The sequence below is a fragment of the Tympanuchus pallidicinctus genome, unplaced genomic scaffold (genome assembly GCF_026119805.1).
Source record: "Tympanuchus pallidicinctus isolate F22 unplaced genomic scaffold, pur_lepc_1.0 scaffold1, whole genome shotgun sequence".
Taxonomy (NCBI): Eukaryota; Metazoa; Chordata; class Aves; order Galliformes; family Phasianidae; genus Tympanuchus; species Tympanuchus pallidicinctus.
This window is the reverse complement of record NW_026294618.1, coordinates 53,682,437-53,701,994: the sequence shown is the minus strand read 5'-3', so window position 1 is coordinate 53,701,994 and position 19,558 is coordinate 53,682,437. Positions and strand designations below refer to the sequence as shown.

Genomic DNA, 19,558 nt, shown 5'->3' with positions numbered 1-19,558 from the left:
GAAGTTGTCTCTGTTGTCCTTACATGAGAAGAGTTCTGATATCAGCATTAATACAAAATTCAATACTCTAGGCACCCTAGAGTTCTGGGTGTATCCACCTTGAGAAAAGTTGGTGTAGCTGACAGAAGTAGCCATTTTCTCAAGTAGTTTCACCCCTAAAATTCCAACCTAGGGCCTCACCAGAGCTACGAATATGAGCCATAGCAAAATATATAGCAACTATGTGTCTCTGTCAGCATTCAAAGGATGGTATGTGATAACAGAATATATTTTATTCCTTCCCCTTGTTATTAAAAACAGCCTCTCCATTAACACCTCTGATACTGACATAGTAATATCTTCCAGAAGACAGATAGAGAACTGAACTAGAGGAGCCATGACAGTTTCAATGACATGAACACTTCTGTTTCTCTGTCAGTCCTACTTCTCATCCCATCTTGCAAGGTTACAAGAAACAAATGTCATTTGATTGCATACCTCGGATATTTTTTTTAAGACATTGGCTATTTAGCTTTAAAAAAAAAAAGTGCCTTCAAATAATATTTTCAATAAAAACTTACATTTTTCTGAATTATGTGTGCCAGTGGTGAACATCTGTGTCTTTGATGTCAAACTGTATTTCTCTAGTTACGTGAAACTCATACGGAACATGAGTCAGCTCAGTTTATTCATAGAATCATAGAACGGCCTGGGTTGAAAAGGACCACAATGATCATCTAGTTTCAACTCCCTGCTATGTGTAGGGTTGCCAACCAGCAGACCAGGCTGCCCAGAGCCACATCCAGCCTGACCTTGAATGCCTCCAGGGATGGGGCATCCATAACCTCCTTGGGCAACCTGTTCCATTGTGTCACCACACTCTGTGTGAAAAACTTCCTCCTTCTTTCTACCTAAAAGGTCTTTTAGCAAAACTTAAGTAGAAGAAATGGGAAACAAGAAGAATTAGCATTGTGCGTTGCTTGTTCTAACTACATTATGGTTCTGGGTAGTAGACCACAGTTTTCATCATTCATTTTAAAATATATTCACTAGTAGGAGACTATCCTTAAAAAAAAAAAAAAATCAAGTTCAGTACTTTTTATTTTAAGTGTCAAAATGATCTTTGTTTGATTTCTCTGCAAACAGTAAACAGGAAAAATAAAATAAATACACAATCTCAAATTTTGGGGGGAAGATATACCTTCAGAGTTTATCACTGGTAGATCGTGGTATTGAAATCACAGCATGCTGAAACAGTGGAAGGTAAAATAATTGAATTTTAAAAACCAACAAAAAAAAAAAAAAAAAAAACAACCCAGTATTTGAGTATCACAGAGATCATTATGCCGTATGTAAAGGCCTGACAGCAGAGAATACAGTAGTGTTCTTACACCAAATGTGTTGGAATATGAAAGATTTGGCTCCCTCAATTTTCTATACTCTCCTCTTACAAAACAGTTAAGAAATCTTGCTATTACACTATAACATTAATTTTCTTAATGCAAAATGGGTGATAATTTTGGCAAGACATCTCTCCGTTCTAGCTTTCATATTGCTGGAAAGGGGACAAAATATCTAACCAACTCAAAAACGTTTCAAAACATACTGTATATGCTATGGAAAGTACAGCAATAACAGTGGAATGGCGAAGTCTTTGGCTACAACAAATGAGAACATACCAAATGCAACCGATGCAGATATTAAGGAAAAGAGCTGCTTACCTTTGAAGGCCACAGGTATGCAGGAATCTCCAGCAAGAGATGCCCTCTCATCCACTGCCAACCCTTAAATGAGGTCTGGGATAGGGTGGACACCAGCTCCACCCCTTCTGGTCACTCAGGTGCACTGCATACACCTGAGCTCCCCCAGGTTGGCCCTGCCTTCCCACCAGGTGCTCAACCATTGGTTCAGACCATGACTTAGCATTTCTGCTACACGTAGCTTGGAAAGTCATTTTGACTTGCTTTAGCTGACTTCTAGTTACAGCATTTTTTGACAATGATTGTTTTCAATTGAAATTGAAATAATCACTTAAGGCAATTATTTTTGCTTGCTAAATCCACTTTCATCAAAAGGCACTCACAGACTGATATTTAGTACAGTTCATGGCTAGATTGAAATACAATGAAATATTTTCAGCAATTTGTTATTGGAAGCTAGACGAGACAATTTCCAGAGGTTCCTTTCAACCAATATTTCTACAATTATGTAATTTGATAAGATGAATTACTTGTAATATACCAAGTCCTACAAACATTGATATTATAGGTAAGACATAAAGCATGCTCTGAGGTAATACAGAGCTGCCTCATAAAACATGCCTGACACTTAAAAGAATGCAGAAAAGTTTACAATATCTTTCATATCACTAAATTTAGCTTCAGCTAAAGCCCAGGGCTCCAACCTTCATTGCAAAAGAAGGGTGCCCACTCCAGTGAACTGCAACAGCTGAAAGCTGTGGCTGTGGGGATTCAGCAACAAAGAACCAACTACACCTGAAAACTGATCTGCAAGGGGATTGCATCTGACGCCTTCAGAAATTAAGGCAAACAACTAAAAAAAAAAAAAAAAAAAACCACAGAATTGACACTCACTGTCTGAAAAGGTTCCAGCTGCATATAAAAGTGACAGCTATGATGGTCTTTATAATCTGATGAAAACCAAATAACTTACCCAGTGCACAGTACTGATGATCACCCAAATTTCATGAGAAAGGAGAAAAAAATTCATTGAGTTTTAGCTTCACATCTACTAGTGTCCTGTCCTACACAACTGCAATCTATTGTTTAATTCTAGGTTAAAATGAAGTAATATAAATATGCACGCTGTTATATAAAAGGACCAGGGGATTAAATTACATCAGTTTCTAATAAGGCCCTTTGAAACCCTAAACTAGCCAGTTAGCAGCCAAATTATTTTTCTTCTGCTAATACAGACTGAACAGCTAATAATGACTATAAGAAAAATAAAATAAATAGCTTAAAACTTCTGTAGTTCCAAAATCTTGTTTGCTACACCAAGACACAACAAGGGATTATTTAAGTGCTAAACTTTATTTACTATTTTATCAATCATCTCTCTACTTAAAAACCTTTTTCTTTCCTGGGTCCTGGTAAATAAGATCTGTACATTTCCTCCTCTTCTATTTCGAAACTAAACAGAAGAGTTTTTAAATGCACCTCTAGTTAGCATTTAGTAAAACTCAGTATATTAATTTGGAAGACAACGTAAAATCTGATATGCTTCATTATATCTTCTGTGTTTTTAATATGTTGCATATAAAATCTATAGTAATTACAGTTACTAAAATACTTTCCATAGACACTTCTGTCTCCATAAAACCAATTTATGTAGCTTTAAGTATTCTTTTATTTGCTAAGTTGCATCCTGATGACTAACATTGCGTCATAATAAAAATGATTATTTTCTTCAAACTGGAAAATAAGTCTTACTATTTTCTTCATTATCGTTCAAAATACTCATAAACTGAACCTTTCTATCAATCAACTGCACATTTCCCTCCTATGCACGGTTGTACAATCATGTTGTGCATCTGAATTTGGAAATAAAAAGAGAATTGTGAGCAACTTATGTTAAGATATCTTCAAAGGTGCAGCACCAATGAAGGATGAGCCCCACCCCAGCTCATTCTCTGTTGGTTGGTTGCAGGAGCCCAGCTAGAACTGACCTGCGCCTGATGGATCACCCCCCTCTTCAATGTGAGGTTGTGGTATGCACCAAGTTCCTGGTGCTCAAAATATGGCTATTGGTCTATGAGGCTGTGAGTAAAGACAAGAAAAATGAAGTACAATAATCCCTACTCTGCTCTAGTCCTGACTCTGTTTTTATCACTGAATAATATTCATTCTAAGACCAGATTCACTCCCTCTGCTACATGAGACTGGGAGGCAAAGGAAAGCAAGCACAAGGAATTCATCACAAGTGAAGCCCTACACATTGAAGGAGGCTGACTTCTATCAGTCAGTGCATAAAGAAAGAAACGCAGCAGGGGAAGGAAGTTTCCTACAAATAAAAATAGGGAAAAATAAATAAATTAGTGATATAACAAAATAAACTATGTATACATTACATCTAATCAAGCATGTGGCTCAGAAAACACAGCAGCTGCTCATTTCCATCAGATGCAACTCCAGTCGAGGCTTAGAGGGGTGCACTTAGACTGCTGAAAGAAGCAGTATGTGGTCATGCCATTTCTACCCCGAGACAAAAGTCGAGGAATTTGTTTCCCATATGCTAACAAAGATGCTGTGGAGTTGCTCCTAACTACAGTCATGAGTTTCACTGATACAGTTTTAGTATAGGAACTGTAAAAAAAATTGTTTTGTATTTGTTTATTGTAAAGGAATGGAAGACAGAGCAAACAACAACAGCAATCTCAGAATTATGGAAAGGACTATAAGAATAAAAGGTGCATTACAGCATATCATACTTTCGAGGAACCATCTACTTGCACAAATTAGCATAATTTCTTTTCTTTAAATTAGAACTTGAACATTTACATTATTATTTAGCTATTCCAAGTAAACACATCTGCACTCCTTTCTCAGTGACGAAAAGCTCTTAACAGACTGCTGAGGGAAATTAATTCAACAAAGGAATCTCTCTATTCAGAAAACTTGCCTGTCCATCAAACATTATCCAACAGCAAGCACCTTCTAAACTATCTCAGTTGCAGAGACAGGCAGTCTTTCAAGTAACCACAGACTAGAATATTCAGGGCAAGATGCCAGCACAAGTTTGAACACAGGTCTTGCATTCATGCTTATTCACACAATCTAATGTGCTTGCAGCAGGGGCTGGATTCTTAGGCGCCTACAATTTCCATGATCTAAATCTTATGTACTCAGCTCCCAGAAAGAAATTCTGAAGCCGAAATTAAATACCTATGTGCCCTGAACACATCAAGAACCAGAAATAATTCACGATGACCAAGAACTGCCTAGATCTAACCAATACAAAACATACCAAGCACTACAAAACACCAGGTTAATACAAGATGAAAGGGTGTAAGATATACATCTGATATCTTCCTGGAGATTAACCTAATAAAGACTCAGACAGAGAACATCTCCTTCTACCTGGGATCTCCAGCTCAAGTCCTTGCCTGTGGTTTTTAAGAGAACTAAGCCAGGAACAATATTTTATTTTTCAAAATTTGGCGGTAAGAAGAGTTCTACTCTAATATTACAGCAAAGAGACCTATCAAGTGGGGCTCAGTATCTGCTCTATGCAGACAGGCTTCACATGGCAACTGCTTTTCTCAAGATAGCAACATCTGGGGTAGGCCTCAGTATGGTTGCACACCGAGCAGGAAAAAGGTGATGAAGGGGGACTCCTCCCACCTATTGTTCTGAAGTTCTGCTGCTCTTCAGCAAAGATGGAAAAGAATAATCTACTGCCCTGAATGAGGACTTTCTGTGACACCAACAGTACTCTTATATCTATAATGCAACATGGAGTATACATCACCTCCATTTTTAATCTGCAGAACTGTTCTCACATTAGTTTAAAGCTATATAGTAACTATGGAAAACTAGAGATCAGATAAGATAATAAAATGGATATTAAAATATGCATTTATCAGACATCCACTGATGCAAAAACATTTCAACTACGATGAAAGCACATTTTTGCACTAAGCTAAACTGGCTCATCTACTTGCTATTAATAACTCTACTATGTATATTGCCGAGAGTAATTGTTTTGCAGACCATGAGAGAACTTCTGCTTAATCTTTTATGACCTTTATAAAACTTTATTAAATTATGAAGCCCTGTAGCTTTTACATGCCCTAAAGTTTTGGTTGGGAACTGTTTAAATACATAAATACATGCAGCTGTCCTGAGTAGTGCCACCACAGTGACTTGAGACACTGTTAAGACTTTCCAGTTCTGTCCCATTTAAAATCTGCAATAAAAGTCCAGTCCAAGATAAAGTCTCAGATAGGAGCTATCCAGTCAGGAGCAAAGTACTCCTTATTAAAGAAAATTACTAACATCTTAAAAACACACGTGCTCTTCTCAGTTCCTTGCACTTCTGTTACATATAAAAGTCTCTGCTATAAAAAGATATTAAAACTAGTTTATTACATGGATAACCTATTTCAGTATGTAAAAACAGAAATATGAAATCCCTTTATTGAACTTTAGTATACTGAGCCCAAACTGAGACTTGTGGGGAACATGGCGTTCACAAATCTGCCAGCATTGTGGCTACTAGAAATTAAGATGTTAAAAACAAAGCCAGTATTTGGGATGACCTAGCCAAGTTTAAATTCAATCAGAACACACTGCCTCCTCAGAACTGCAGCCTGGTGGCTAAGGAAGTCTGGAAACCACATCCTTAAAAGAGAGGAAAAATTAGAAAAGAAATAGAAGAAACGTCTATCCATATATTTACCAGCTATTTCATCAAAGGATACCTCCCTCTGACCCAGGACAGGGAGATACTGTCAATACTGACAATCCTCTTGAAACACGAGAGAGTTGGGTATATCATCTGTAACAGCATATCACCTGACAGTTCTTGTTCATGTTTCTGATAACAATTGCTTTAACAAAACTAGCAGGCTACAGTGGTTATATATATTGTGATACAGCTGTTTAAAAAATATCACTGTGCAAGACTAACGTTTTATTCTTCAAGTGTACTTCAATTATATCCATCACCTCTTCAGAAAGTCTAGTTCTTCAAAATTCTATATTACTATGTTCTTTTATCTTTCAGTGGTAAAAAATAAGATTAAAACCACATATTTCATGTATGAGCTCAAAAAAAGTTTGAATATAGAGGCTTAGAAGTTTTTCCTAGATCTCACTGTAATTTTCCAATCTGAAGTAAAACTTTCGTACACACTTTGAACAGAGTTTGTTTGTTTTCCATTAACTTTAGCAGCTTTTATACTTACTGACTGTTCACTTAGATCCTGAGAGTCTTCCATGGAGGTTGTTCACCTTTCCTTTTCACTACAAGCAGAAATTATCTTCCGTTCAATTTATAGCTCAGTGATCTAAATTAAAAAGGAGATAAAATGTTAACATATTAGTCTGTAGCCCTCGCTTCTAAATAAATCTGCAATAAACAAATAAACAATTGAGACTATGATACCACTAAAATCTGCATCAAAGTTCCCAATGACTTCCTTGAAGTCTAATTTATATATCAATTTCAACACCTCCAGTACTCTTTTGGAAAGCTATCTAAAACAGAAACAATGCGTAAGTAATAATTTTTCCACTCCGTCAAGAAAAAACAGCTATAAAAACAAACCAATAACAAAGCTGTTTAATACTGCCAGCTGTTTAAGTAGGCCAAAAAAAAAAGATGAAGATAACCCTTGGGAAGACATATTAGGCAGACAATTATGGAACACAGAGCAAAACTGATTAATACACCTTTAATGACTATTTCTTAGTCTTTAAGTGTCTGGAAGAAAAAGGTTATTACACAATTATCAGCATGAAGTCCCTATTCACAGGTCCATTAAATTCCTTTAGGATTAAATAAAATACACTAAGTGGCTTACAACAAGCAACTCCCTGCAATGTGCTAAATGATAGATATCCTAATTATCCACGATGTCTATGTCTTCTCTCAAACAGTAAATCATTGTTATCAAATATTGAAATATTAATTATGAAAACTGAGAGTTCTGTGCAATAATGATTACAGTAACCTTAACTATAAAGACACAAAAACACAGAATTGTACGTGTTAGAAGAGACCTCAGGAGATCATCAAATCCAACCCCATCCTAAAGCAGATTCCCCACAGTAGCTCACACAGGTAGACATTCAGGTGTGTTTTGAATATCTCCAGAGGAGACTCCACAGCCTCCTGGACAGGTCAGCCCGTTTCAATATTTTGTCACCCTCACAGGAAAGAAGCTTTTCCTCATGTTTGTGTGGAACTTCCTATGTTCCAGTCTGTGCCCATTGCCCCATCCGCCACTGGCCACCACTGAAAAGACCCTGGCCCCATCCACTTGACTCCCGCCTTTTTGAAGCATTGATAAGATCCTCCCTCAGTCTTCTCGAGTCTAAACAGTCCCAAGTCTCTCACACTTTCTTCATAAGAGAGATCATCCAGAGAATTCTAATCATATTTGGCGCCCTCCACTGGACTCTCTCCAGTGGTTCCCTGACTTTCTCGAACTGGGGAACCCAGAACTGGACACAGTACTCCAGATGTGGCCTCATTGGGGCAGAATAGAGGCAGAGGATCACCTCCCTTGACCTCCCAGGCCACACTGTTTTTAATGTGCCCCAGAATACTATTGGACGTCTTGGCAACAAGGATGCACTGCTGACTTGCGGTCAAACTGCTATCCACCAGGATGCTCAGGTCCTTCTTCACAGAGCTCTTTTCCAGCTGTTCAGCTTCAACCTGTACTGATGAATGCAGTCTTTCCACCCCAGTTGAAAGACTTTGCACATGCCCTTGTTGAACCTCATCAGGTTCCTTTCCGCCCAACTCTGCAGCCCATTCTAGTGTTACTGAATGGCAGCACAGCCTCCTAGTGTGTCAGCCACAGCTCCAGTTTTGTATCATCAGCAAATATGCTGAGACTGCATTATATCCCTTCATCCAGGTCACTTATGAAGATGTTGAACAAGACTAGACCCAGTGCCAATCCCCAGGGAACATCAGAAGTTACATACAGGCCTCTCACTAGGCTCTGCACCACTTAACACAATCTTCTTAGCTCTGTCAGTCAGCCCATTCTCAATCAATCTCATGTTTGCTTGTCTATCCCACACTTTCTAATCTTACCTACAAGCATGCTATGGGAGACAGCGTCAAAAACCTTGCTGAATTCAAGGCACACAACATCCACTGCTCTATCCTCCTCTACCCAGCCAGTCATGACATCATACAAGGCTACCAGGTTGGTCAAGCATGACTTTTCCTTTGGTGCATCCATGCTGGCTGCTCTCAGTAACCTCCTTTGCTTCTTGCCTGGAGATAGCATCCAGAATAAGCTGTTCCATCGCCTTCCCAGGGTGAAGGTGAGGCTGACTGTCCTGTAGTTGCCAGGACTCTCCTTCTTGCTCTTTTTTTGAAAACTGGAGTGTCATTGGCTTTCCTCCAGTATTCAGGCATCTCTCCTGTTCTCCATGACCTTTCATAAATGATAGAGAATGGCTTGGCAATCATTTCTGCCAGCTTCCTCAGAACTCGTGGCTGCATCCCATCAAGGCCCATGGATCTGAGTGCATCAGGTTTGCCTGGATGATTTCTGACCAGATCCTCCTTGACCAAAAGGAAATCTTCCCTTCCCCAGACCAACTCTCTTCACTCCAGGTTTTGAGATTTCTGAGGGGCATTCTTAGTTGTAAAGATTGAAGCAAAGAAGGCTTTCAGTAACTTTGCTTTCTCAGTGTCTGTTTGCCACTACCAGGGCTCCCACCTTATTCAGCACCAGGTCGACATTTTCCCTAGTGTTTCTTTTGCTACTGACACACTTAAAGAAGTCTTTATTGTTGTTCTTGACTTTCTTTACCAGATTAAATTCTACATGGGCCTTAGCCTTCCTTGTTGCATCCCTGGATCCCTGCATGCCCTGACAATGTTCCTATGTTCCTCTCAATTGGCTAGACCCCTATTTCACTTTCCATAAACTTTCTTCTTCCATATAAGTTTTTCCATGAGCTCCTTTCTCATCTGTGCAGGCCGTCTGTCACCTTTGCCTAATTTGTTGCTGTTAGGAATGTATTGATCTTGAGCTCAGAAGAAAAGGTTCTTGAATGACAACCTAATCTCTTGGGCCCCTTTATCTTCCTATGCTCTAATACATAGGATACGTTCAGGTAGGTTTTAAAGAAGTCAAAGTCACATAAATATATTTCAGTCTCCATTCTCAGAAAAAAAAAAATCCACTTTAGAATAACAAGTAATTTGCACGATTTAAAATAAAGCAAGTGGCACAGATATTGTATACATCAGTAATTATAAAATTATAAATCAAGCCTACGACATTCAAAAGAGAGCAAAATATATTATTGTATGCAAATGCATAAATTAAGTAGTCCAAACAATCAAGCATTACTTGGATTTGCTTATCAGCAAGGTACCCCAAAATACTATTACCTAGGAGTATTCCCTATAAACATAAACATTATGGAATCATTTTGGTTTAAAATTTTGACCACTAGGCACTTGAACCTTACACTGTCTTCAACCTGGATAAATGCAATTATTACTTATCTGAGCTGTTTATAGCTGTTTGCATGAATTGGAGCTGCAGACCAGACTCTTATCCCCATACACCTCCCTGTATTCACCTAGGAACAACTCCTCTTGCCTTACTTTTTTTTTCCAGTCTCCCCTTGTTTCCTGCTGCTGGATTGGACTTTCTTCTTTTCTTTCCCTCAAAGTTTCAGAAAGAGCTTAACTGGCATTTAATTAATTTTGCTGTTTACTTGCATAAGGAAAAGAACAACTGTAAGCAATCCTGTGGTACATGTTCAACCTTAAGAGAAAGCTGTAAAAATTTTGTCTTTCAAGGTGGAGGAAATCTCCTCTCAATTTCAAAGGCATTCAAGACATGGATGTCTTTGCCCAGGATACCTTCAGCACAACAGCAACCATCTTCCATAGTTTCTGATCAACACAGAGCCAACAGCCATGCATGTGTAAAAAATTTTTGTGATCTTTGTCTAGATGAGACAAAAGTGGAATTAAAAGCTTTCTTTAAAACACTCAATATAGGCAAATTTAAGACAGGAGGCTACTGAGAACAATGGATATTTTGAAAAAAAGCAGTTCTACATGGGATTTCCTGCAGCAGGCCATTACTCATCTGCCCCTGCCGAAAAAGGCAATTCCAAACACAAAGGTGAATTTTCACAAGTGATCCTGAAATATTTGACATAGAACTTAAACATAAAATCTGTTTTAATTTAATTAGGAGTTTGAAATGTGTGCATTAGTAAGATTGCCTAAGAAAAAATGGTGAAGCACTCAACATAAAAATAAAACATTCAGAACAAAATCAGCATTTACAGTCTACAGACTGTAGTCAATACTTGGCTCACATTCAAGCTGTAAATGCTCCAAATCTGACTGTTGGTCACAGAAAGTGATAAGTATCTCACCTTCTCTATGAAAGTCAACTACAGAACCATATTACAACAAACAGAACACTGATGTCTTTCTGTACTAACCAAAGTACACTGAAATCAACGTCACCTTTTTCTTTAAAACATCAGGATTATCACCAACTGTTTAGATGAATCCTAATCATTTAGGTCCAACAGGAGTTCTCCTATTAAGAATCACCTATGTCTCACTCATGATGCATACACTGTGCCCCAGTATTCACATGGATGTATCCTGTGAAATACAACATTAAATATGTCACTTGTATTAGTTGTCTTCATAAAAGATGGACCTTGAAGAATTTTTAAAACAACTTGACTGAATTGCAAGACAAGCTTATTTTAATCTTTTTTTTTTTTGCATAAATATACTATGCACTAAATGCTATGTACTAAATATAACTTTTCACAAGCATTAACATTATAATAGATTTTAGGGCTCTGTTGTTCATTTTCACACTGCCTCAAAATTTAAATACTGTACTGCTGGAAATTAAGATATTTCTTTTTAAGTAAAATTTGGATGTATGGTTTTATCAGCATCCTACCTAATGGACCAGGATATCAACAGCTAAATCCTACTAAATTTTGAGCCCAGCTAAAGCTGCTGATTATAACCAACTTCTAACACAATGATTTTTATAATGGCAGTTATCCCAATTGCACTTAGACCAAATCCTTTAGGGTTTAGTTTAATAAATTTGTAAAAGAGGAGAAAAACCATTAGAGAAGTCAGTGATTTAAATAGGACCAACATTGCTCTCTAATAAAGATATAAAATTAAAGGATAATAGTAACCTCGTGCTGTTTTATGAGGCAATAATCCAGTTACCAATCTGACCTTGTAGTTTATCCCATCAAGAGAACCAGATTAAAAACAGAGGAAGGGAGGGCACTCTTATCCCTTTTATACTGCAAGTGTTTCTAACTGTTTTTAACTATTTTTAAAACTTTTGTTAAAAGTCTTAAATTCACAGACAAGCCAGAATGAAGAAAAATGTCTGTTTCTGCTCTTGATCCAGTCCTTGCAGATGTGGCTTTAAAACTGATGAAGTGTTTTATGCTCTCAGATAAAAATTTTACCTTTCTAAGAAATGTCTTAATTAGGGGGATTCCTGACTTTCCTCATCAACAAATGCATTTAAATATAATTTTTTATTTATTTATTTTTATCTGGGGGAATAAAACACTTCATCAAATTTAAACTGCAACTTCCAGGACTCGATCATGAGGAGAAACATGTGTTTCTTCCCAGAGATACACCCACAAGTTAAAAATAAAAAAAATAAAATCAAGAACTCCTCAAGGATCTCCTGCATACAGATTTATAAATAACTGAAAACGCAAGACAGCAAGTACACAATCTCTTCCCTAGCAAGGATTTCTTCATGCTTTTATTCAACAAGAAAATGAAATTATAACAAATAAGCAATTGACTGAGGCAATTTCATTTCATACGAGATGTGGAAAAAAAACAAGTTTTGCAACTTTCCCAAGCTCAAAACAGCATGCAAATCTTGGGAGCAATAATAATAATAATAATAATTTTTATTATTATAATTATTTATTATAATTATAATAATTAATATAATTAATAATTAATTATTATAAAAATTAATTATTATAAAAATTAATTATTATTATTATGATCCATCCTTAAATGACATGGCATTTCCCAAGAGCATCTCTGAGCTTACTTTGGATCCTCCACTCAGCCAAAAGGAGAATTGGCTGTCCAACAAGAGTCCTTTGTCTAGAAAAGGAGCTTCACCATCAGAATGTTTCTTCCCTCTCACCTTAATCCACAAACCTAGAGAAGTTTTTGCCTCACTTGAAATTGCTCTTGCTAGATGAAATAAGCAAAGAAAAGGGTCCTTAGTTTCTACCACAACAATATTTTTTCAAATAATAATTCCACATTGGGAATATAGACAGATTATTTTCATTTTTCTTCAACTGCAGAACACCTTCTATTCTGATTGTATCACAGAGATGTTCTGGTTGTATAATATAGGACATGCACTATCCTAGTCAAGTTTACTAGATTATTCTTACATTATAAACTGTGTCAATAATAGATGATTAGCAGAAAGGACACCACTGTAGTTAACATAATTACCTCATAGCCACAAGGAAGAACCATTTCTGTGACAGCCACACACTGATGAAGAGCACAAAATGTTAACTGACAAGTGGTCACAGACAGAATATTTTCTCGTTTCCTCATTCTCAACTTCATAAATTTGTGATAGCCAAAGTACTCAGTGCTTATTACCAGAACTGAAGACATGCAGTACATGCACAGTAAGGTGTCACCGCTTGAGTAAACAAACACAGCCTCACAGGGTTGAGCTCCTCCAGCATTGGCAATACTCTGGGCTCCATGTCTTTCCTACAGAGCACCTGAAGAGGTACATTTCTAAATATAAGGCACTACAAAAGGTTACACACGGAAGTCAACAAAGAAATGAATCCCTCCAAAATTAGTGCAAGAGATTGTAGTAGTACATGTGTACTGTGATCTAAATTAGATAACTTCACACTTGTTTATTCCCACGAATAAGTTTATTTATTGCAAGGGAAAGGAAAGAGAGTACGAACAATAACAAGCACTGCCTAACACTCAAGCAATTCTTACATAGAAAGTATTCTTACTCCTAGCTGTCTGCATGCATATCACCTGTAGTCTGCTATGAAAAAGATAAAATAGAACCCAAATAGGCTAAAAAGAAAGGAAATTAATAATGTAATCAGGTTTTGAATTAGCATAAAGCTATAGTCAAAAAACATTTTGTACAGTAAAAACATACTGCTTTCTCAGCCTCTATTAGTATCACATTTTGGAAAAGAGGAAAGACCCATGCTGCAAAATAGCAATAACAATGAAATAATAATGATGTGCTTTATAAGTTAGCTTTCTTCAAAACTTGTTGCAAGCAAACGAGCAAATAAGAAAAAACATTCTAATTTAAAATAAATGAAGTTATAACATTTAGACTTTCTAGACACATTGTCTGTTCTTGTTTCAGTAGAAAAAAATATCATCTTTCTTATGTTGTAAGAGAAAATGAAATTTTATCTCTTAACATAATTTCTGAAAAGATTTTAGTTGATATATTTCCCATGGTTGACTGTGGGTTTGTTTTATAAGTTTTTTTAGGCTCCTGTTTTTTCTCTTATGCAAATGCTGTATCATCTTGAAAGGAACGTCAACCCTAATTAAAACTACCCTTCAATGGAAAAAAAAAGAAGTAAAATTATCATTTATATCTAACTTCAAGGGAGAGCAAATGACTAACAGATTTTAAATATAATTGTAATAAGCAACTGAAAAGGTAAGCAAAGCAATTCTGGCAGTAGGATCTAGACATCTACTGCTTTCCTGAGTAGGTGAATAGAAATATATAGAGTATTCAGAGTGTATGTGTGTGTGTATATATATATATATATATATATATACACACATACATACATACACAACACACACTTATATACATACACATATACATTTTAGCTCTCATATTTTACTTCCTGCTTTCCTTTTGATCAAAGGGGTACCTGCAGGAGATAGAAGCAGCCTGAAGATCTTGCAAGCTTATCTAGGGTTAGCTGAGGTAAGTGGTCTCCACATCCTGAAACTGAGGTGGGTGAAATGAGCCTCCTGGAAAGCTTGCATAGTGTCACAGATACAAGCCTTTCCTCACAATTTGGGTAATTAAGAGATATAAGAAAACTCCAACTTTCTACACCTCTTCTTCTAACACTATTTTTCCCTAAGGCTTTCATCTCAATAGCATAAGATAAGTGATTTCAGACATATTTTTCTTTGCTGAGGATGAGTATTTTACCCTTGGAAAAGTTTCAGAATTTTCCACAACCTCCTATAGCATGCTCAAGTCATACATCTCCATCTACGAGTGATCTCCAGTGCCCTGAGCTCCTTCCCCTCTCACAGAGGCCCTCGCCCACAGAGGCTTGATAGCTCTGCATACCATACCCAAGCCACAGCTTATTTTAGCTTTGGGTATGGCCAATGGCCCTTGGTGAAGGCAAAGATATTTGTCTGGGCTTCTGGCCTGCAGCAATTTGTTTTTGCAGGTGGATTGTTTATATGGGGAAGATGTGTCATTATTCTTCATTTTTAGTTATCAAAATTACTCCAGGAATTCACACAGCAATTCACACAACATCATTTGGCTCGGGGTAGGGCTGCACAGAGGGGACTTGGGAGGGCTCTACACGGCAGGAGACACAATGAGCCTGACCACTTTCCCTGTGATAAGGAGAACTCACCTCAGACTCAAATGCAGGGATGCCAACAAATCAGCTAGATGGAGAGAGCCAAGCAGGAACAGCTCAGGACCTGCTCACTGCCCTCATTCTTCCGCGATCCCTGGCATGCATATGCAGAAGACCATGCACATATCCAAATTTGGCGTACTATATGTATTCTAATGTTAACGCTACATCCAGAGTGGATAATTTTTAGGGTTCAATGTCAGATATTATTAGCATGAAAACAAAGCTAAGAAGTAAAAATAAAATCCTTGGTTTCATAAATGAAGAGGCCGATATCCCCAAGGCTTAGGTTCACAGGAAATCCAGGAACCCAGTAAAATAAAAGGTGTTTTGTCCTGGTAACAAAACTCAGACGTTTTCACATCTTGATGCAAAATTATTATCCACACTGAGTTTTCACAAATGTTAAGAGCTGGTTAGGATGCTTTGACACCAATTAGGTGTTTATGACTCTATCCTCAATTATTTTCTGTTTACCTCCTTCCTCTCTTTAAAAATTACACAGCTCTAACTGGAACATAATATGCTATTTCCATCTCACTTTCTGAGCATATGGATTCATGCCAGATATCAAATGCAGTAATTGAAACAGACATGATTCATGCCATCAAGCTGTATACACTGAAAACCTCTCAAAATTTGAGTCAAATGATCGCTTTTCATGCCAGTCAGCATGTGTTTATTACACACAGTCCTGTGAATTCTGCATAGTTTTTGGTGAACACTTGTATTCAGTTCACAATGTCCATTCAGTGCTGTTTGCTTCCTCAGACTGAGTTTCCTGAAGAATAGCATTGCTTGCGCTGTTATTGTGGACATTTTATTCAAGAAAAATTAAGCTGATTTCCCTACTCTGATATTTCTAACTAGCAAGCAAATCACAGCTCCACAAAACCATTTCAAACAGTTAAAATCAGGCCTCAAGTTGAAAACATAGCAATACAGATAAAGAAGTCTCTCCATCAGTTAAACTAGTAAATAGGTAAGACACTGCACAGGTCTGTGATGATAGATTGGTCCTCTGTCCCATCATTATCATTCAACAAACAAGCAGAAAAAAGAAAAAAAAAAAAAAAAAAAGACTTCCTGGCAAATGGTAAAGAACTGTGAGCACTAGGTCTCATTTACTTCTGATAAAACAATACTTTAGTGCAGTATTTCATTCTCTTGCAAAGATCAGAGAATTGCAGTCAACAGCTCAGTGTCCAAGAGGAGAACAGTCATAAGTGGCATTCCTCAGGGATTGGTGCTGGGACCAGTATTATTTAACATCTTCGTAGGCAACATGGACAGTGGGACATAGTGCACCCTCAGCAAGTTCACAGACAACACCAAGCTGAGCAGTGTAGTTGATAGGCTAGAGAGAAGGGATGCTATCCAGAGTGATCTGGACAGGTTTTAGAGGTAGGCCCATGCCAACCTCATGAAGTTCAACAAGGCCAATGCAAGGTCCTGCATCCAGGTCAAGATAATCCCAAGCTCAAATACAGGTTGGATGGAGAACAGCTTGAGAGCAGCTCTGAGGAGAAGGATTTGGGGGTGTCAACTGACAAAAGATTCAACATGACTCAGCAATGTGTACTTGAAGCCCAAAAGGCCAACCATATCTTAGACTGCATCAAGAGAACCATGACCAGCAGGTTGAGGGAGGTGATTCTGCCCCTATGAGAACCAACCTAGAGTACTGTACCCAGTTCTGGAGCCCCCAACACAAGGAGAACAACCTTGGAGCAGGTCCAGAGAAGGGCCACGGGCTACAAGGAGAGGCTAAAAGAGTTGAGGCTCTTCAGCTTGGAGAAGAGAAGGTTCTAGGTGGACCTTATAGCAGCCTTCCATTACCTGAAGAGGGCCTAAAGGAAAGTTGGGAAGGGAGTTTTTATAAGGGCGTGCAATGACAGGACAAGGGGAAATGGTTTTAAACTGAAAGAGGGTAGATTTAGACTAGGTATTAGGAAGAAATTTTTTACTGCAAGGGTGGTGAGACACTGGAACAGGTTCACCAGCAAGACTGTGGATGCCTATTCCCTGGAAGCATTCAAGGCCAGGCTGGACAGGACTTTGAACAACCTGTCTAGAGCAAGGTGCCCCTGCCCATAGCAGAGGGAGTGGAACTAGATGATCTTAAAGGTCCCATCCAATCCAAACAATTCTATTATTCTGTGATTCACCAATTTTGCAGGTATCCAAATATGGCTTAGAATAACTCCTTTGCCCTTCCACTCCCATTCCACACCTGTGAAACAAGTATCAAGGGCTAGTGTTCAAAATTTCAGAGTGCAGAATTATAAATTCAGCCATTCATCTCTTATCCTAACACTGCACAGTATACTATGAAATTAGCAAGATAGAAAACAGAGCGATGAACCCCCTGATGCTTGGGTGCTTCCCAGCTGAGAAAAACCTCTTCACTCACAGTTAGATAAAGCACACAGCTACCCAGACCTCTTTTGAGTAATTCCAGATTAATCAATCACAGGCTACTCCAGCCAGAAATAAATAAAACAAATGTGAAGACTGGTTTTGGATTCAGTTTGTAAACAAATGGATTTGCAAAAAAGTTGCATGTAGTGTTTTCTAACTTATCAGTAATCAAATCCACACTAACTAAACCAAAAAGAAAAACAATCCTGGGGGAGGGGGGGAGGGGAAAAAAAGTCACTCTTAAAAATATAACAAAAAAGTTGTATTTTTTTCCTTATCACTGAAATTTCCATTTCAGCATTTTGAATAGCCAGGAATTTTTTAAGGGAAGAATTCTACCTTTTAACATAAGACATATTTTGGTTAATTTCTGAGACATTTTGCCTCTTATTTTTTAATAAAGTTGCTGAAAACAAACCAAATAAAACATTTTATTTCTTTATAAACAAGCCACTGAAAACAGAAAGAAGAAAAAGCTATGTCTGACCCCTCAGAACATTTAAAGAGACACAATTAACTTGAAAATACTAGTTGTGAAGGATTTCCTCTCCCTAAATTTACCTCAGACATTAAAAAATCTCTTTACAACACAAGAACAGCACAAGGTAACAAAACTATTTCTAAAACAGAAAACAAATTTATCATTTCAGAATTTGGGACAACCTAAATAGAAGTACATCCTCCAAAATTTACCCACTGTATAATCAATGGATATTAAGATGTTACAATCACAAATAAACAAGAGAGTTAGGCAAAATAGACTATGATAACAAAAGAGAATAAATGGAAGGCTTACCCTTATGCTGGGCTCACCCACAAAACACCAGAAGGAAGGATTTCCAGATGAGATCCTTCCCCACTGGTAGCCAGCTCTTTAATAGATCTAGGAGGGGTGCAGCCAGGCTCCACCCCTTCCAGCAGCACAGGTGAATTGCCTTCACCTGTGCTCCTCTGGCTGACTCATGGCTCGCCTCAGGTGATCAGTCAGAGATTCAGGCCGTGACTCAGTAGTTCCCATACAGCCCACTGAATCCCATTACATGTGAAAATGAAAGCTGTGACAGCATACTACAACTATCTTTACATTCACCTTGTTTTTGAAGTGGCTCCAATTCCATATGAAGCAGTTACATGCTTCAATAAGTACATGATGCTAGTTATTGAAGACTGAACAATAGCTAAGCTTCCCCAAAACACCTGGCTGAAGAAAGGAGTGAGCATCTTGCCCATCCACCTGACTACTCCCAAACGTATCTCAGGTGGTTTTCTGCCCCAGGTGAGGATAATTATTGCTCATCCAAACTCAACAGCAACCCTAATCCCATCAAGTTAAAGTGAAGCATTCAGATGAATGAAGGAAAAATAAACTCTTATACTCCGCTTGTACCACATAAAGAAAATGCTAAGACCAATATTAAAGCTATGTAGTCTATGTTTTTGATGCTACCGACTCTTCTAAGAACTATTCACTCTCACTTTGATTTAAGGGCTATCACCAGCCCTCATATGGAATATAAGTGTCATCGAGTAATTTGAACAGCTCGATATCCCACAGGGAATTTTCTTTCGCTGAGAACCTGCACTAGATATACAAAACAATGTAATTGTGATAAATAGGTATTCTCATATTTTAATCATACCAACCACTTTGCAATGGTTTCTTTGCCTTTTCCCTACTTGGATATTTATTAGCTGTGATCAAACCATGGTCATTCTCTAGAAGACACACTTTTCAATAG

The 19,558-nt window shown here is 37.7% G+C and overlaps 1 protein-coding gene across 13 annotated transcripts in view; it reads right to left on the bottom strand.

The window, feature by feature from the left end:
• EYA4 (EYA transcriptional coactivator and phosphatase 4) overlaps positions 1–19,558 on the bottom strand; it is a 154,490-nt gene that overhangs the window by 126,184 nt on the left and 8,748 nt on the right. For all 13 annotated transcript variants that reach the window (XM_052681935.1, XM_052681856.1, XM_052681880.1 and 10 more), the window contains exon 2: positions 6,908–7,009. In XM_052681935.1, coding sequence (XP_052537895.1) covers positions 6,908–6,940 — 33 coding nt within the window. In that variant the 5' untranslated portion in view covers positions 6,941–7,009. The remainder of the gene's footprint in view (positions 1–6,907; positions 7,010–19,558) is intronic.